The 14,641-nt window shown below is 40.9% G+C and overlaps 1 protein-coding gene across 1 annotated transcript; it reads left to right on the forward strand.

Moving 5' to 3' along the window:
• Window positions 1–3,593: 3,593 nt before the first annotated feature.
• Window positions 3,594–13,808, forward strand: ASB11 (ankyrin repeat and SOCS box containing 11, E3 ubiquitin protein ligase; the record flags this gene model as incomplete). The annotated part of the gene is made up of 6 exons (XM_009080571.1): window positions 3,594–3,771; window positions 6,886–6,965; window positions 10,020–10,127; window positions 12,107–12,257; window positions 12,461–12,595; window positions 13,617–13,808. Coding segments are annotated over exons 1-6 (844 nt in total), but the record flags the coding sequence as incomplete, so codon positions are not given.
• Between the last annotated feature and the right edge of the window lie 833 nt (window positions 13,809–14,641).

The following is a 14,641-nucleotide window of genomic DNA, read 5'->3' on the forward strand; positions in this document are numbered from 1 at the left end:
ATGCAAATGAGGCAAGGCTTGGATGGGAGGTAGTGTCATTTATTAGATCCAACTGACAGAAAATAAGTAGCTAGGCTTACTGTACAAACATTTTTGTTCTAATCTCTTCTGTTCAATAGAGTGTTTCTGCATCTTATTTTTTCCTCAGTTCTCTTACTTTGGATATATTTGATATTCAGACTCTCTACTATATGCATTAAAAATATACTGCTGTAATTCAAAGTGGTCTAGCATAAAAACAGACTAATCCCTCTTTTCATTTCTGTGAGATGAGGATCCCTCTAATTTTTATTTCCTTGCCAAATTCTTCAGGTCACATCTGACATTTCTCCCTGTTGTCTAAAGTTAGAGAGAACTGTAATGAAAATGAGTTGCCTTCTAAGATGGACTGCCTTTTGTGCTTATTCCTTGCATTTTTATAAACTAAGGATATATAAAAATTCACAGAATCACAGAATAATCAGAGTTGGAAGGGACCCTTGAGGATCATCTAGTCCAACTCCTGGCCCTGCACAGGACATCCCTGATAATCACACCATGTGCCTGAGAGCATTGACCAAATGCTTATTGAACTCTGTCAGTCTAGGTGCTGTGACAGCTTCCCTGGGGAGCTGTTCCAGTGCCCAACCACCCTCTGGGGGAAGAACCATTTTCTAATATCCAGCCTAAACCTCTTTCCCATGCAAATAGCTTTTCAGTGGAAGGGCTAATTCATTCTCACAGCTAAAAATCATCATTGCTGTGAGGAAGTTGTACACAGCAGTGAGGTCTCCCCTCAGTCTCCCCCAGGCTGAACAGACCAAGTGACCACAGCCACTCATCATATGGCTTCTCCTCAAGGTCCTTCACCATCTTCATTGTCCTGCTTTGGATGCTCTCTGGTAGCTTTATGTCTTTCTTATATTGTGGTGCCCAAAACTGCACATAGTATTCAACATGAGGCTGGACCAGCAGAGAGTAGAGTGGGACAATCATCTCCCTCAGCCAGCTGGCAATGCTTTGCCTGATGCACCCCAGGACACGGTTGTCCCTCCTGGCTGCCAGGACACACTTGGCTCATACTCAGCTTGCTGTCGACAAGGACCTCCAGGTCCCTTTCTACTTTCCAGCACTACTTTCCAGCATCTCATTCCCCAGTCTGTACATTACCTTTCCAGTCGTTTGGAGGATTTAGCTAAACTACTTCTATTCATTCACCATCTTGTGACAATTTTATTGAAATCTTACTATATTTTCTGGCTATTTCAATTGAATAATTTAATAATTATCCTAGGTGTAAGCAAGAGTGGTTCATGGAGTAGTCTGGGCATCTTCCAGAAGTTCTCAGTGAGGCATACTTTTTCTATGGAGTGCTGACTTGTTCACTCAAGTTTATCAATGTGGTTGCATAATCCACCTCATTCAATTCACAATGATGATGCTCAAAAGAGCAAGGAAGGAATAATGAGAATCCTGTTCCTGCACTGTCATTGCTCTTCTATTGTGTTCTACCTGTTCTCATGCCTACATTGTGTTGCTCACCTCTCTTTAGTTTCAAAAATACCAGACATTTCCAAGTGATCCCATCCAATCTTGCTATGGCTTACCTGACTACCACCTTCACCAGTATTAATACTTTCCACCATGCCATTCAACTGTTTTCTCACTGATGATTTCCTTTTTAATCCACCACAGTAATTTACCTTGGGTTCCTGCACACTAACAGCAGATGAAGAGATTACACAAGCTCTTCTCAAATGATTCACCAGTTTTGTAAATCCTACATGAGAAGGATTTCTCTATTGTTTAGACTGACCTTTACTTTGTAATGACCTTAATATTTTTTATGTGTGTTCTTTTTCTCTGCATCCTACGTTTTGTTCTTTACAGCTTTTATTACTCCTTTGGTTTCAGGAGGAGTGTTTGCGTCATCTCAGATTTTTCTAGGCATAACTAAACATCCCTTTTTTTGGTCCACCTTTGCTAATTTCTCCTCTTTGTTTCTCAGCTGAGCAGACTTAACTGGTTTTCTGTGATTCCTTAACTGAACTTCTCTGTAATCCAGGTCTTCAGCTGATTGTCCTGTGGCAACCAGTATTAAAGTGACTAAAAATGGGCAATTTTCCTCTTTTGGATGCATAGGTATTTTAGTTTCTACAGGTATAAGATATTACTGTGGAAGGAGAGGTAGGTGTAAAGGTTATGTAAGGAGCTAAATTATAGGTTAAAATGTAATAGCTTTAGTTTAGAATTTTAGAAAAATTTGTTCACTTGAAAAATGAGAAAATCGCTTGGGGTGGTTTTTTTCTCAGCCTCTGCAGATATTTTATATAGCATTCTAGTGCACCTGGGAGGGCAGAGTGCTCAAGACAGCAAGGTATTAAGCCAGGTGTATTGCTACAAACCAAAACAAGTTACATCAGAAATGTCCAGGGAAATAATTTTCTGAAATTTCCTTCTGTGTATCCACCGTCTCTTGGGGATTTCTGACAGAGGATAGTCATCCTGCTCTTTTCCTTGACATGTGTGTAAATGAAAGGGTAAGGGAAGCAGGGGAAGGAGAGCATTCAAAGTAAGAAATTAATCCTCCTCCTGCAGTGCATATAGGAAAATAGCAATCGATGAAAGTCTAAAGGAAAAACAGATGGTCTATTCTACAGGATTAAATTAATTACATGCAGAAAAAATATTTTGCTTTTTATAGAAGCCATGTGCCTTCAGAAAATTAGAAGGGCAGTTAAAGAAGGGTTGTGTCTTCATCTGCTTCAAATATTTCACCATTGAATCAATTATGGACAACATAAAAATATTTCCGTTTTTTTTCAAAACAGTAAGATGCTGTTTGCAAGAGATATCAATGGACACCATACTTTAACCCTGAGTGATGGAAAATACCAGTGTGATATCATGTGTTTCTTATCACACAGTTTCAATGTATTTTTCCCCGCCTACAGTAACTTTGATTCTTAGTCCTGGTTTTGAACATATGTGGTTTTATTTCAAATTCTTTCATGATAATGGTTTTCTTTGACATGTTTGCCTTTGTTCTGTATCCGAATACCAGCAAGGCCTGTTATCAAGATGGGAAAGACAGAATAGTATTCTTTTTTGTCATATCTCTGAACACTTTCTGCACTTTACTTACACAGTATTTGTCAATGGAACTGCTACATCAAACAATAAATCTGATGTGGATGTATAGGCTTTGTGTAGTATATGGTATCAAGAGTATCTGTCTGAAAATATATTCTAATTCATGTACGTTTGTTTGTTTCCTGCATGCAGAGATGTTCTTATTCTAATTCATGTAGGTTTGGAAAGGATTTTCTGTTTGTTTCCTGCATGCAGAGATGTTCAAACTATCTTATCCTTCGTATTGTTATTTAGTATTGAATAGCCTATGCCAAACAAAACCAGAATGTATTTTTGGTAACTGAGGAACAGCATGTATTGTTATTTAGTATTGAATAGCCCATGCCAAACAAAACCAGGATGTATTTTTGGTAACTGAGGAACAGCAGGTCCTGAAGGGTTTAAAATAGATGATATATGATACCAAGAGTAGCTCAGTGCAGCTCAGCCAACCTGAGAAACTATTCAAAGAGCAAAGCAAAATGGAGGGCAGTCTTATACTCCATGCTTTCACTAACATTTATTTTGCCATTTTTGCTTTGTTTTGTTTCAAGCTTTTAATTAAGATATCCTTGGCTTTGCTGACCCATTTCTATATTGTTAAAGGCAACAGAAAAGAGGCTGCCAGGATAGCAGAAGAGATCTATGGAGTAGTTCCAGGTAAAGTAAAAATATGTACTCTCTAACATTTAAATGTATATTTGTTACACTTCTGTAACTGGAGGATTTAAATCAGTGAGTTGCCATGAATGAGGAATTTGTTGCTAAACACCCTGCATGGGTTTTAACCTGAAGTGCCTTCCATATCTGGAGTCTTTGCAGCGTCACTATGTGTTGGCATGATTTAGGTGTGCAAAATATGAGACTCCAACAATTACCCAGCTAGAATAAGGACAACATTTGTTCAAATGACACTATGGTAAATAAAAAGTTTGTTCTTGGAAATAAGGCATTCTTTAGCAGTGATTACAGATGGTTTTACTAAAGAGCCAGCTTTACTGCCAGGGAATATTTAGGGAAAAGTTTTAGCACATTGATTTTTCTGAAAGGAGATGCTAGGAGGATATAACTAATGACTTTATGAATCCTAGCCAAGAATCCTTGTTTTCTTAAATCAGATGCTGAAAAATGAATGCAGCTAAAATTGTTCTGAAAAATATATGGTATGAGAATATATTGTATTTTATAGGTTATTTAGTAGGCCATATTTTTGAGGTATTTTGGGTTTTTTTTCCAAGTGATTTTACTCCCTCACATCCCTGCTATATTAATAAGTGGACTTGTGTTTGCATGCCTGTTAATTCCTCTGATTAAAATGACACAGTATTTTAAATTTACTGTGAATGAGGACTTACTTTCCTAACTGAAGAATCTTATAAGCCTTGTGACATCACACATTTTTATGTGACCCACTTGTTGAGCATTTGCTTCATGATGGATTGTGCCATCAGGAACAGGCACATGAACAAGAGCTGAACATGTGTGGTGTGAGATGGCCACCCAAAGCAGAGAGATTAAGATCTGTGCAAGAGAAATGCTGCAGCAAAACATTTTTTACAAAGCTTTTATGTAACCTGTATATATACAGGCATGCCTAGGCTATTAATTTATTTTTTTTTCTCCAGAATAGAATTCCAATCATTTAACATGTCTAGGCTATTAATTTATTTTTTATTCTCCAGAATAGAATTCCAATCATTTATTTACTGTCATTTTTTTCTAAGCACGTCTATGCAACTGTAGCCAGACACATGGTGAGAGCACATTTATGCAACTGTAGCCAGACACATGGTGAACAGCAGTTTTTCCTTCATGTAGATTCTTATGGAGGTGCCTTGAAATTCAGCAGGCCATAACATATTTTTATCTGCAAGTTGCCATTTGCAAAAAGCCATTAAGGATAATCTTACAAAATGTGAGATCATGTGATGCTGTTGCTGGAGCACTATATTGTATTACAGTCAGAGCTTCACAGCCTTTTCTCCTTGCAGTGAAGTAGCACAGCAGCAGCAGCAGCAGAGCTGCTTGATTTATCCATTGGCATTTAAAAGGAGAGTGCTTTCAGTCATGTCGCTCAGAGCTGTGAAGGGAAAATGTGCCCCATATGGGAACTATATTTGCCACATGTTTCAGGGAGGTAGGTTGTGGTGGCTAGCATGGAAGTGTGCAGCAGCATGTGTTGTCATGATGAGGCATGTGTGTGCAGAAACATGCATTGTAATGCATGTGGTAACATGCTCTCATGTGGTATACTCTATGCATAAAAGGTTGAATAAGGCCCTGTAGCTCTGTTGTCTGAGTTCTGAATCTTCCTGCTGTATAAGGGCTCTGGGTATTGTCACTTGAAATGTCTTCTGACTTTCTGAACTGAGTTTGCCTATTTCAGTCACCAGCATGATGAGAGGTGTGGGGTATTTTGGATGTTTTGAGGATGAAGTTTCTCAATCCCTACTTGGTTCTTGTTTCCATCATTTTGCCTGATGCATTCTACTTACTCATTCAGAGCCTGGTCATATATTGTTCCAGCTGGTCTTTCCACGCCAGCTTCCTGCCTTAGGGGCCCAGGAACAGCTTCTTAAATAATGGAAACAAAAGTAATAACTAGAGTTAAAACTGTAACCCCATGAACTGAAGTGCATCCTGGTTCTTAGGTAGCAAAATTAGACTCCCTTGGCCAAGGGTGAAACCTCTGCTGCCTCCGTGGCCTCAAGTCCCCACGGATGTGTCTGTGCCTCTCATTGATTTCTCCCTGCCTTGGATAATATTTGAAATGGAGATAAATCACCCTTTCCGTTCTCTCTGGTGTTAGGCATAGCTGAAAATATTAAACAGGACAAGGGTTTCAGATACAGTGCCCATGGGGTTGCTGTACAACAGAGCATGAATGCAAACACTGGTATTTCTTCTGTCCTGTGGCACTGTAAATGCAGCTGGTCTTTGGAGAAATACTTACTGCACACTGTGTCGTGGTATGGTTATAAATTTTAATATAGGACAAGTAAATTTGCTCTCTACTTGAATGGCAGGGATTTAACTGAGCCGACTGTCTATGCCTGTAGGTAATAGCCAGGCTAAAGAATTTTTTTTCTTGGTACATAAATAGATTAAGATAAGAAAAAGGGCAAGCAAGCCTACCTGAAGGAGTCTGAACAGTTCAGCATCTCAGAATTATTAAAGAAAGAAAGTAAAGCCTCAGGCAGAATTTGTCTTTCCATGTGTTTTCTAAAATACTTCAGTGAAGAGGATGATGAAACCTGTTACCTGGTAGTCTGAGAGGGAGGATGTTATTCATGAAATTGTCAGTTCAGGAAACAAAAGTGCCAGGGACATGCCAGAATTCATTTGATGGATAAGTCATCCCCATGTCTCCCTGCTATGAGTCTCTTAACCAAGTGCCAGAGGAATGGGGATGTACACTGTGACCAAAGCTCCTTAGGAAAGGCAGAGGCTGATAGGGTTTGAATGGGAGAATTGCAGGGTTATGAGACCCAGCAGCACTAAACTCATGATATTTGCTGAAGCATGATTTTAGCTGTTCTTTTAAGAATTCTGCCACAAAGCTTTTTTTTAGGCCCCTTAGTGAGCAGGCAGCATTCTCAGGACTGCTGAGCCCTCAGCTGCTCTGCTGAAATCAATTTATCAAACAGTTTCGCTGCTGACCCCCAATTGATTTCAGCCCTGATTTGCATTTACATGTGGCTGTGTTTCCCCTGTCCTCCTGGGATTGGCTTTTGCTGCTCACCTGAATTAGCTTCCATGCATTTGCTGTTTCAGGCAGCTGGGCAGACAGATCCCCTCTTCATGATGCTGCCTTCCAGGGACGCCTCCTCTCTTTGAAAACCTTGATTGCACAGGTAAAAGTGCACAGGTAAAGCAAAGGTTGGGAAGCAGGGTGGTTTTGCATGATTTGCATCTGAGCTGGTACTAGACTGCAGTAGGGCATAAGAAATATGGCTGTATGAATAATATATTAGCACAAATGCCTTTGGGCATGTATTAGTTTCCTTAGTTAAGATGCTGGGGACAAGCCTGGGACAAAGACACTTACAGCTTGTAGCTTGCTGTATGATAAACAGTGATCCTTGCACTCTTTCTCAATGATAAACCATGCAAACTTGGCTTGAGAACAGGGACAGTAAATATATATATATATATAGGCTATAAAAAAAACCAAGAGTAGAAAGCTGTAAAAGTGCATCTTGCTTTATATGAAGAGAGAGAGCTGTCAGCCTGAAGCCTTCAGCTCCAAATGGAACCATGAGTTCAGGCAAAAGAAAGAGAGGAGGAAAGATTATGTTAGAAAGGACAACAAGCTGGATACGGAAGTGGGAAGTTCCTAAGGAACAGGTTATGGTTCTTCATGCTTTGCCAGCTGTCTTCCTTACCACTTTTGTTTAAACTCAATGCCCTCATCTGGCATGAGTGGGAAACTGTCCTCCACTCCCTCTTCCCTCCAAGGCAACTGCAGGCAAATTAATTCCCTGAGTGCAAAGCTCTGTGACTTGGCCATCAGACTTTTTATAGTCTAGGTAAATAATTTTTACTAGTGAGGCCACAGCTCAAATGGACAATATCCTCAAGGATTGGAGCTGCCAGTGTGAAAATCTCCAGACATCTATTGTGGCCTGGCTGCAGCTAAAAGTTGTTAATGTTTACAGACACTATTCCCCATCCTATTTCCTGTCCCTCTTTTCTTCACCTGCTGATATCAAATGATTTTTATTGTAAAGGAAGTGATGGAGGTGAGGGACAAAAAGAAAGAGGGTTTATTCATTCAGGGATTTGAAGGCTTTCTGACCTCCTCTAGGTCCATTTATACTGACCTTACACCATGTGACTAGTGGAGCATCTCGTGTTGTGGTTATATGTAATTTAGTTAATCCAACCTTTCTTCTTCTTTTGAAGACATTTAATTTTGGGATTGAAAGATGAGTGTCCTTGTGATGAAAAGAGATCATGACAGCAATGTCTGTACAGCCTGAATTTGAGCTGATTCACCACAGCTTGATAAATGCAGGGATGAAGCTGTTCATGGAGCAGCATAATCATTGCTCATTGTTTCTGATATAGTTACACTACTAGCCAAAATTTAAATATGAAACTACACTCGAGTGTATGTCAGACACTGAGAAGTCTTTATTGTAGGACCATAGCTTTCAAGAAAGCTGGTGAGGCTCCTGCTCCACAGGGAATGCCTGGACATAAAGAGATGATGTAGTGCTGGAGATTTAAAAGAGTTCAAGAGCTCAACAATGTCTATTTCAGCAGTGAAACAATTTGATTTTTCAGGTGCATAGAAAACACGTTTTAAGATGAGTGATGTGTGGCAAACAGCCATAGTAAGATCTGTAACTCATTCTTCATTTCATAATGGAAGAGATTGCTGTTTTGCCCAAGATATTAGTATTTATTCTTTCACTTGCAGTGACTGAGTTTTATTTGTTAAATATATATATGAATAATATTTGAGAATAGCTCTCCTAATAAGGAGTCTCTAGAAGGCACTAAGCTTGAAGGAATATGCTGATCATTAAGTCTGAAACATCTATTCAATTAGAAAATGGAATAATCTCAACTTTTTTCAAGGTTTTATCTATTCTCCTGGCACTGTTATAATGCATGGGAAATTTTGAGGACAACTTTTATGTTAATAATATTTTCACATGACTGTAAAACGATTGTTTTTCTGTTGTAGAATGCCTAGCCTAAAGTGATTACAGTAGTTGATTTTAATACTCATGGCATCAGGACTGATGACTTTTTTGCAGTGTTATGTTGCTCACAGGTACACATTTCTGCCCTTTGCATTGGGTACTGCATACCAAAAAGTGCACTGCTGCCATCTCGTGCTCTGTCTATAGCACATCAGGTAGAGACCAGCTGTGTTTCAAAATATGAAATCAGGCAGAAAATGGAGTTGCTTCCACTCCTGCTCTCACCTGTAGCTGTAAAATCTTAATTATCAGGAGATTTAGTTGTATTCTGGGGAAAACATATATGACAATTGCTTTCTCCTCTGTGAATATACCTGGTTTCTCTTTGTGCAGGAATAGATGTGACAAATGTCATTTAGGGAAATGCCATAACGAGGCATTTGTAAATCACAGTTCTTTCTTCCAGTGTAAAACATTCCCTGGGTGGTCAAATAAGAACTGATTTGTGGGTGAGATTTGTCTCATCTATCTTATAGATTTATCAGGTGCTTTATTCCCTCTGGGTGAAATACACTGGGCACACTGGGTACCCCACATAGTCAACAGAAGAACTTTTAGGACACAATTTATCTGACCTACCAGAAGCAGCTGCTTTAGTATGGGATGAATCATATCCCAGGTAAGCCTGCTTCTCCCCAGTGAAGAAGCCACTAGCTCCAGCTGAGCTGTTGATACCTTTGCCAGAGGTGTCCCCATTAAGGGAAAATGAATTCCTCCAGCTGTAGCTCCTGATGCTGGACTTAATAGCAAAGGTAATGCCCATGAATTCCTCCAGCTGTAGCTCCTGGTGCTGGACTTAATAGCAAAGGTAATGCCACCCTTATAAGTTAAAGAAGTGTGATATATTCCCTGCAATTGACAGTGCATCATAAAGAACTAGAAATAGAAGGCATAGCCTGTTCTTGCTTCCTATTTAACCCCATCACTGGCTGTGGTTGGTGGGGACAGGGACTGAATGAAAATAGAAGGCATAGCCTGTTCTTAATTCCTATTTAACCCCATCACTGGTTGTGGTTGGTGGGGACAGGGACTGAATGGCACGAATCCAACTCAAGCACCTTCCCTGAAGATGCACTCGGTGACATGACTCTGCTCTGCCGTGGTCTGACTGCCTTTTGCACCCACGCCAGCCCCGGAGGGAGCTGTGTGGTTCAGGCAGGGCTGTCCCCTCACCCCCCTGGCCCTGCATTGCAGGGTTTCAATGTGAACCTGGTGACGACAGACCGTGTGTCAGCTCTCCACGAGGCCTGCCTAGGTGGCCACGTCGCCTGTGCGAAGGTGCTGCTGGAGAACGGTGCCCAGGTGAGTCCTGGGTATGCCAGTGGGGACAGGGGTGCCTGGAGCACAGATGCTCCCTGCATCAGTGGGGATATTGGATGGGCTGTCCATGTGGCAGGGCCAAGATGCAGATGGACAGGAGCATCTCAGGCAGAAATGTGGAAAAATATAACAGTGTTTTGTTTCTGTGGGTGTTGGATTTGTCTCTCCCATGTATCACTGAGTAATTCTCTTTTGTTTTCCCTCTGTGTGTGAAACACAGTTATGATGGATGGAAAAGGAATGAAAGATACTAGGTGAAAAAAACCTTGAAGAAAGTGCCTTATCCCTTTTCCCCCCCATTGTAATTGCTAGGATTACCCCTGGTATTCTGTGGGATGGTTTGGGAGTTTCACGTAAGTAAAACCAGATGTGCCTGAAGCAAGGAAACATTTTATCTGCTAGCAAAATAAGAAGTCCCACAGCTGGACCTAAGGTAGAATGCATGTTACCAGTGGAGATAAAGGGATGGATGAAACATATAAGAATATTTTTCTTTCATCTGGGTTTTTGATTACGATTTACATGACAAGAAACAGCAACACCAAAACAAGCAATCAAGCTATCCTATGCAGAAGGAGATTATTTTGTTAACTTCCTAAATTCTATGCCAAATTTCAGTGCCTTAGATGGATGAACAGAAAAGCCCTTTCTCCTCAGTTTTACTTAAACTGTTTTATATTAATGGCATTGCCTTTTTAGAACTCAGAAAATCATCTCTGAACTCTCTGTTGTTTTCCTAAGAAATTAACCTATTCCTGGTGTAATACACAGCTCCAGTGTCTTTTTGTTTTAGCTTTTCCCCCACTCTGTTCATAAATAAAGTCAACAGGCTGTTGTCTAACTTCTGGAAGAAGATGCTATCCTGCTGCTCTTCTTTCTTGCTGTGCTTTCCTTGTATAAAAAAAAAAGGAAATATCTTTTATAAACAAACCATTACTGCACAACAGCTGTCTTACCATTCTTTCCTCTTTTACCAGTTAAACTAATGCTAGTGGAGAGGGAAAACATGGAAGTAAGTTTACTTCTTCACTTATCTCCTTGTTTACCCTTGGTTCTCAGCTTACCTGCATTGCTGGACCTGTTGTGAAGGGATGCTGATAGACCTCCAGTGCCTCCAGCAGCTCCAGCCACATCTGCCTGATGAGACTGGGGGAGACAAGGGGCAGTGGAAATCACACAAATTGGCACATGCTTGCATAATTGCATTGCTCCTCTCCATTGTGTCACAGAGTTAGAGATACACAGATTTGCTGCATAAGTTGCCTCTGAGAGCTTGCTGCATACTTAAACACAGCACCTACAGCTCCGTGCACAGCACGAGGCACAGACTCTGCCATCCCAGGGGAGAACAGCGATGGTACAGCAATGGTAGTTCTTGCCAAGTCTTTTCATCAGAGGTGGGGGGATGCAATTGTATCTCTCTTGCATAGACTCATATGCATATGAACTCTTTCAAGCTCCTTTCAAGCTCCTTTTCTGCTTGGGATTAAGACCATGTTCCTGTGAAAATGTCTTTTGCTGTGAATGTGTTTTCAGGTGAGAGTATTAAAGTACACCTTTTCATTTAAAAAGCAAAGACATTTTCAACCGAGCATATTCCACATTTAGGTTGATGCAAACTAGACAGTCATGAAGATACTAGATTTTTCCACATTAAAACAAAACCCAAAATTTAGAAAAAAAATTTAAAAATTGCACCTTTATATCATCTCCAGGAGGAGCATTCATAGCAGTCAGTGTTGCTGCCTCATGGCACTAGCTATCTGGGAAAGGGGGCAGACATCAAAGGAGAATGTTATGTATGTTATGTCACAACATATAACTCAGAAAGTTATAAATAAAATAATTTCTGAAATTAAGACAAGAGTCTTATTTTGGTGTATTTCTTGTGTGCACATGAGGCATACTGCAAGGGTGTTCCTCTGAAATCAGATTATCCTGAGCATGTCTTGCCATTCCAGGTCAATGCAGTCACCATTGATGGAATCACTCCCCTGTTTAATGCCTGCTGCAGTGGCAGTGCAGCATGTGTCAACATGCTGCTTGAATTTGGAGCCAAGCCACAGCTGGGGAACCACCTTGCTTCACCCATTCACGAGGCAGTCAAGAGAGGTAATGTTCAGGGTGTGAGCAAAGCTAACAATAACTGAGGAATACATATTTTATTGGTGATGAACCATTTTTAAAAAAAATAAATATCCACAGTGGTAGAGTTAAATAGGCTTGGCTTTTGCCCAGCTCTTGTGCCTCATAGGGTGTATCTGGGTGTGTTCTGCTCTGCAGCAGTTCAGCCACAGCTTTTCTTATTTCCACAGGTCACAGAGAGTGCATGGAGATCCTTTTGGCCCATGAGGTTGACATTGACCAAGAAGACCTGCAGCATGGGACCCCTCTCTATGTAGCTTGCACATACCAGAGGACAGACTGTGTTAAGAAACTTTTGGAGCTAGGTACAGCTGGAAAAGGGTCTGGGAGAGAGATATGATGATGTTGGCTGGTGCAGCTAGTTTTCCAAAATGCCTTTCCACTGCAAACATGGGTTATTTCCCCAAAAAGGTGTTTGGACAGCCTAAGTCTGTGAGGCTCATTTGATGCTATTAAAAATTTCAACTGCATTGATGAAGAAATGATGATTTCCTCAGTAAAAAAAGAATTGCTCTAATTGCAGACACCTCCCTGAGGCTATCTGAATGCGAAAATAAAATTCTTTTAGTTGTCTAGAATGATAACAGGAAGCACAGGCAATACTGGCTAATGTTATTGACCAAAATCAGCTCTTGATTATGATAAACTGTCATGTTAAGCATTAACTTCACCTGCTTCTTCATGGATGATGAAGACAGCAGTAAAGCTGCTTGGAAGAATAATCACTGCAGGTCCAGGCACAGCCTATGAGCAAGCATAAATTTTTGCTGTCAGTGTACATTAGCTGACTTACACCTGCTCGAAGTGTGGCCCTGCTGTGCCTGGACAGCCTAGGGCAAGCATTTTGCTTGCTGTGCTTCCAGAATTATTACAATGAAATACCTAAAGGAGTTTTTTTTTTTAAAGCCCAGCAATTAAATTAACATAATCCATGTTAGATTTTATGCTATTAACAAATTTAATGAACATATGGTAGGGTTTGAACATCGATTGGGTTGAAGGTTGAGCTGCTCAGTTCTGACCATTGCAGGCAGAGTTTGGTGGCCCAGAGGACTCTTACAGAGCAGATGTTTGACCTGCTGAGCTTTGGACAGCTGCTATCGACAGAAATGAGGCAATCCTGTGTGCCATCCATTCCCTTCATTTATGGTTTCCCCTACTGGTGGAAACCAGTCTATGTGATTGACAGAAATGAGGCAATCCTGCGTGCCATCCGTTCCCTTCATTTATGGTTTCTCCTACTGGTGGAAACCAGTCTATGTGATGTGTTGTTTGGGCAGTTCCTGCTCCCTCCCAGATCTAACCATGCACTCTTGTTCACTCAAGGTGCCAATGTTAACATGGGGAAGCGATTAGACACTCCCCTACATGCAGCAGCAAGGAATTCCAGTGTAGAGGTCGTCATCTTGCTGACAGATTATGGTGCTAACCTGAAATGCAGAAATGCTGAACTCAAATGTGCCCTGGATCTTGCCATGCCCAACAGCAAAGTGGAGCAGGCACTTCTGCTTCGGGAAGGTAATATTTTTTTTCTTCTTCTCATTTTGTAAGTAAAGCAGTTTTTATTTCCTTCACCTAAGTACATTTTCTTAGCTGCTTTTAAAAGTTAAAACTTTATATAAGTTCTCTTACCTTCTCTTTGACTTTCAAACCTGCAGCACATGACACAGAAATGAGTAAGAGATCTCTGTTTTGTTGCTAGATCTGCCACACAGTGTTAGGGTTTTAGTGGGTAAATCAGTCAGTTATTCTGTGCTTTCTTTTCCTGTCTGCTGAAGGAAAATCATATGTATATACCTATTGTGACTCTAAGGAGTAAAAACTCCCATGACAGTTTATTTGTAGATAACATCTTAGTGCCACCATCTAATGTTCAGCTTAGCACCATGGCTCAACGAGTGTGTGTCCTCAGTTGCCAGGACAAAGCAGAGCTGTTTGCCAGGTGGCTATTCAGCTTTGCAGTATTCAGCTCTTCCACGTGGTTCATGGGGCTGCAATCCCAGCACAAACCAGCACTGTCCTTTGCAGTTTACCTTCAGCCTTCCTGCAATTAATTATCTTTCCAACTTCCTGGAAGAAACTTCTGAGCAGAAACAAATCTAGATCCTTTTGTGCTGTTTTCACCTGTACCACATTTGGCCAGAACTCAATGCATCCCATAGCAATATCCCTGGGATATGGACATGCTGAATTAATTCCACCCCCCTCCTCTAACCTCCATGTTTCCCAGCTCACTGGTACTCTTAGCTGGTCTGTGCCCCACTGAGTCTTTGCTGACACGGAGGGTGAATGGTGCTCCCCTATGCAGGCAGCCTGCCACCTTCCCAAGCCTCCTCACAACCCACCAGGGA

The sequence above is a fragment of the Acanthisitta chloris genome, unplaced genomic scaffold, assembly GCF_000695815.1.
Source record: "Acanthisitta chloris isolate BGI_N310 unplaced genomic scaffold, ASM69581v1 scaffold3178, whole genome shotgun sequence".
NCBI classification, from domain to species: domain Eukaryota; kingdom Metazoa; phylum Chordata; class Aves; order Passeriformes; family Acanthisittidae; genus Acanthisitta; species Acanthisitta chloris.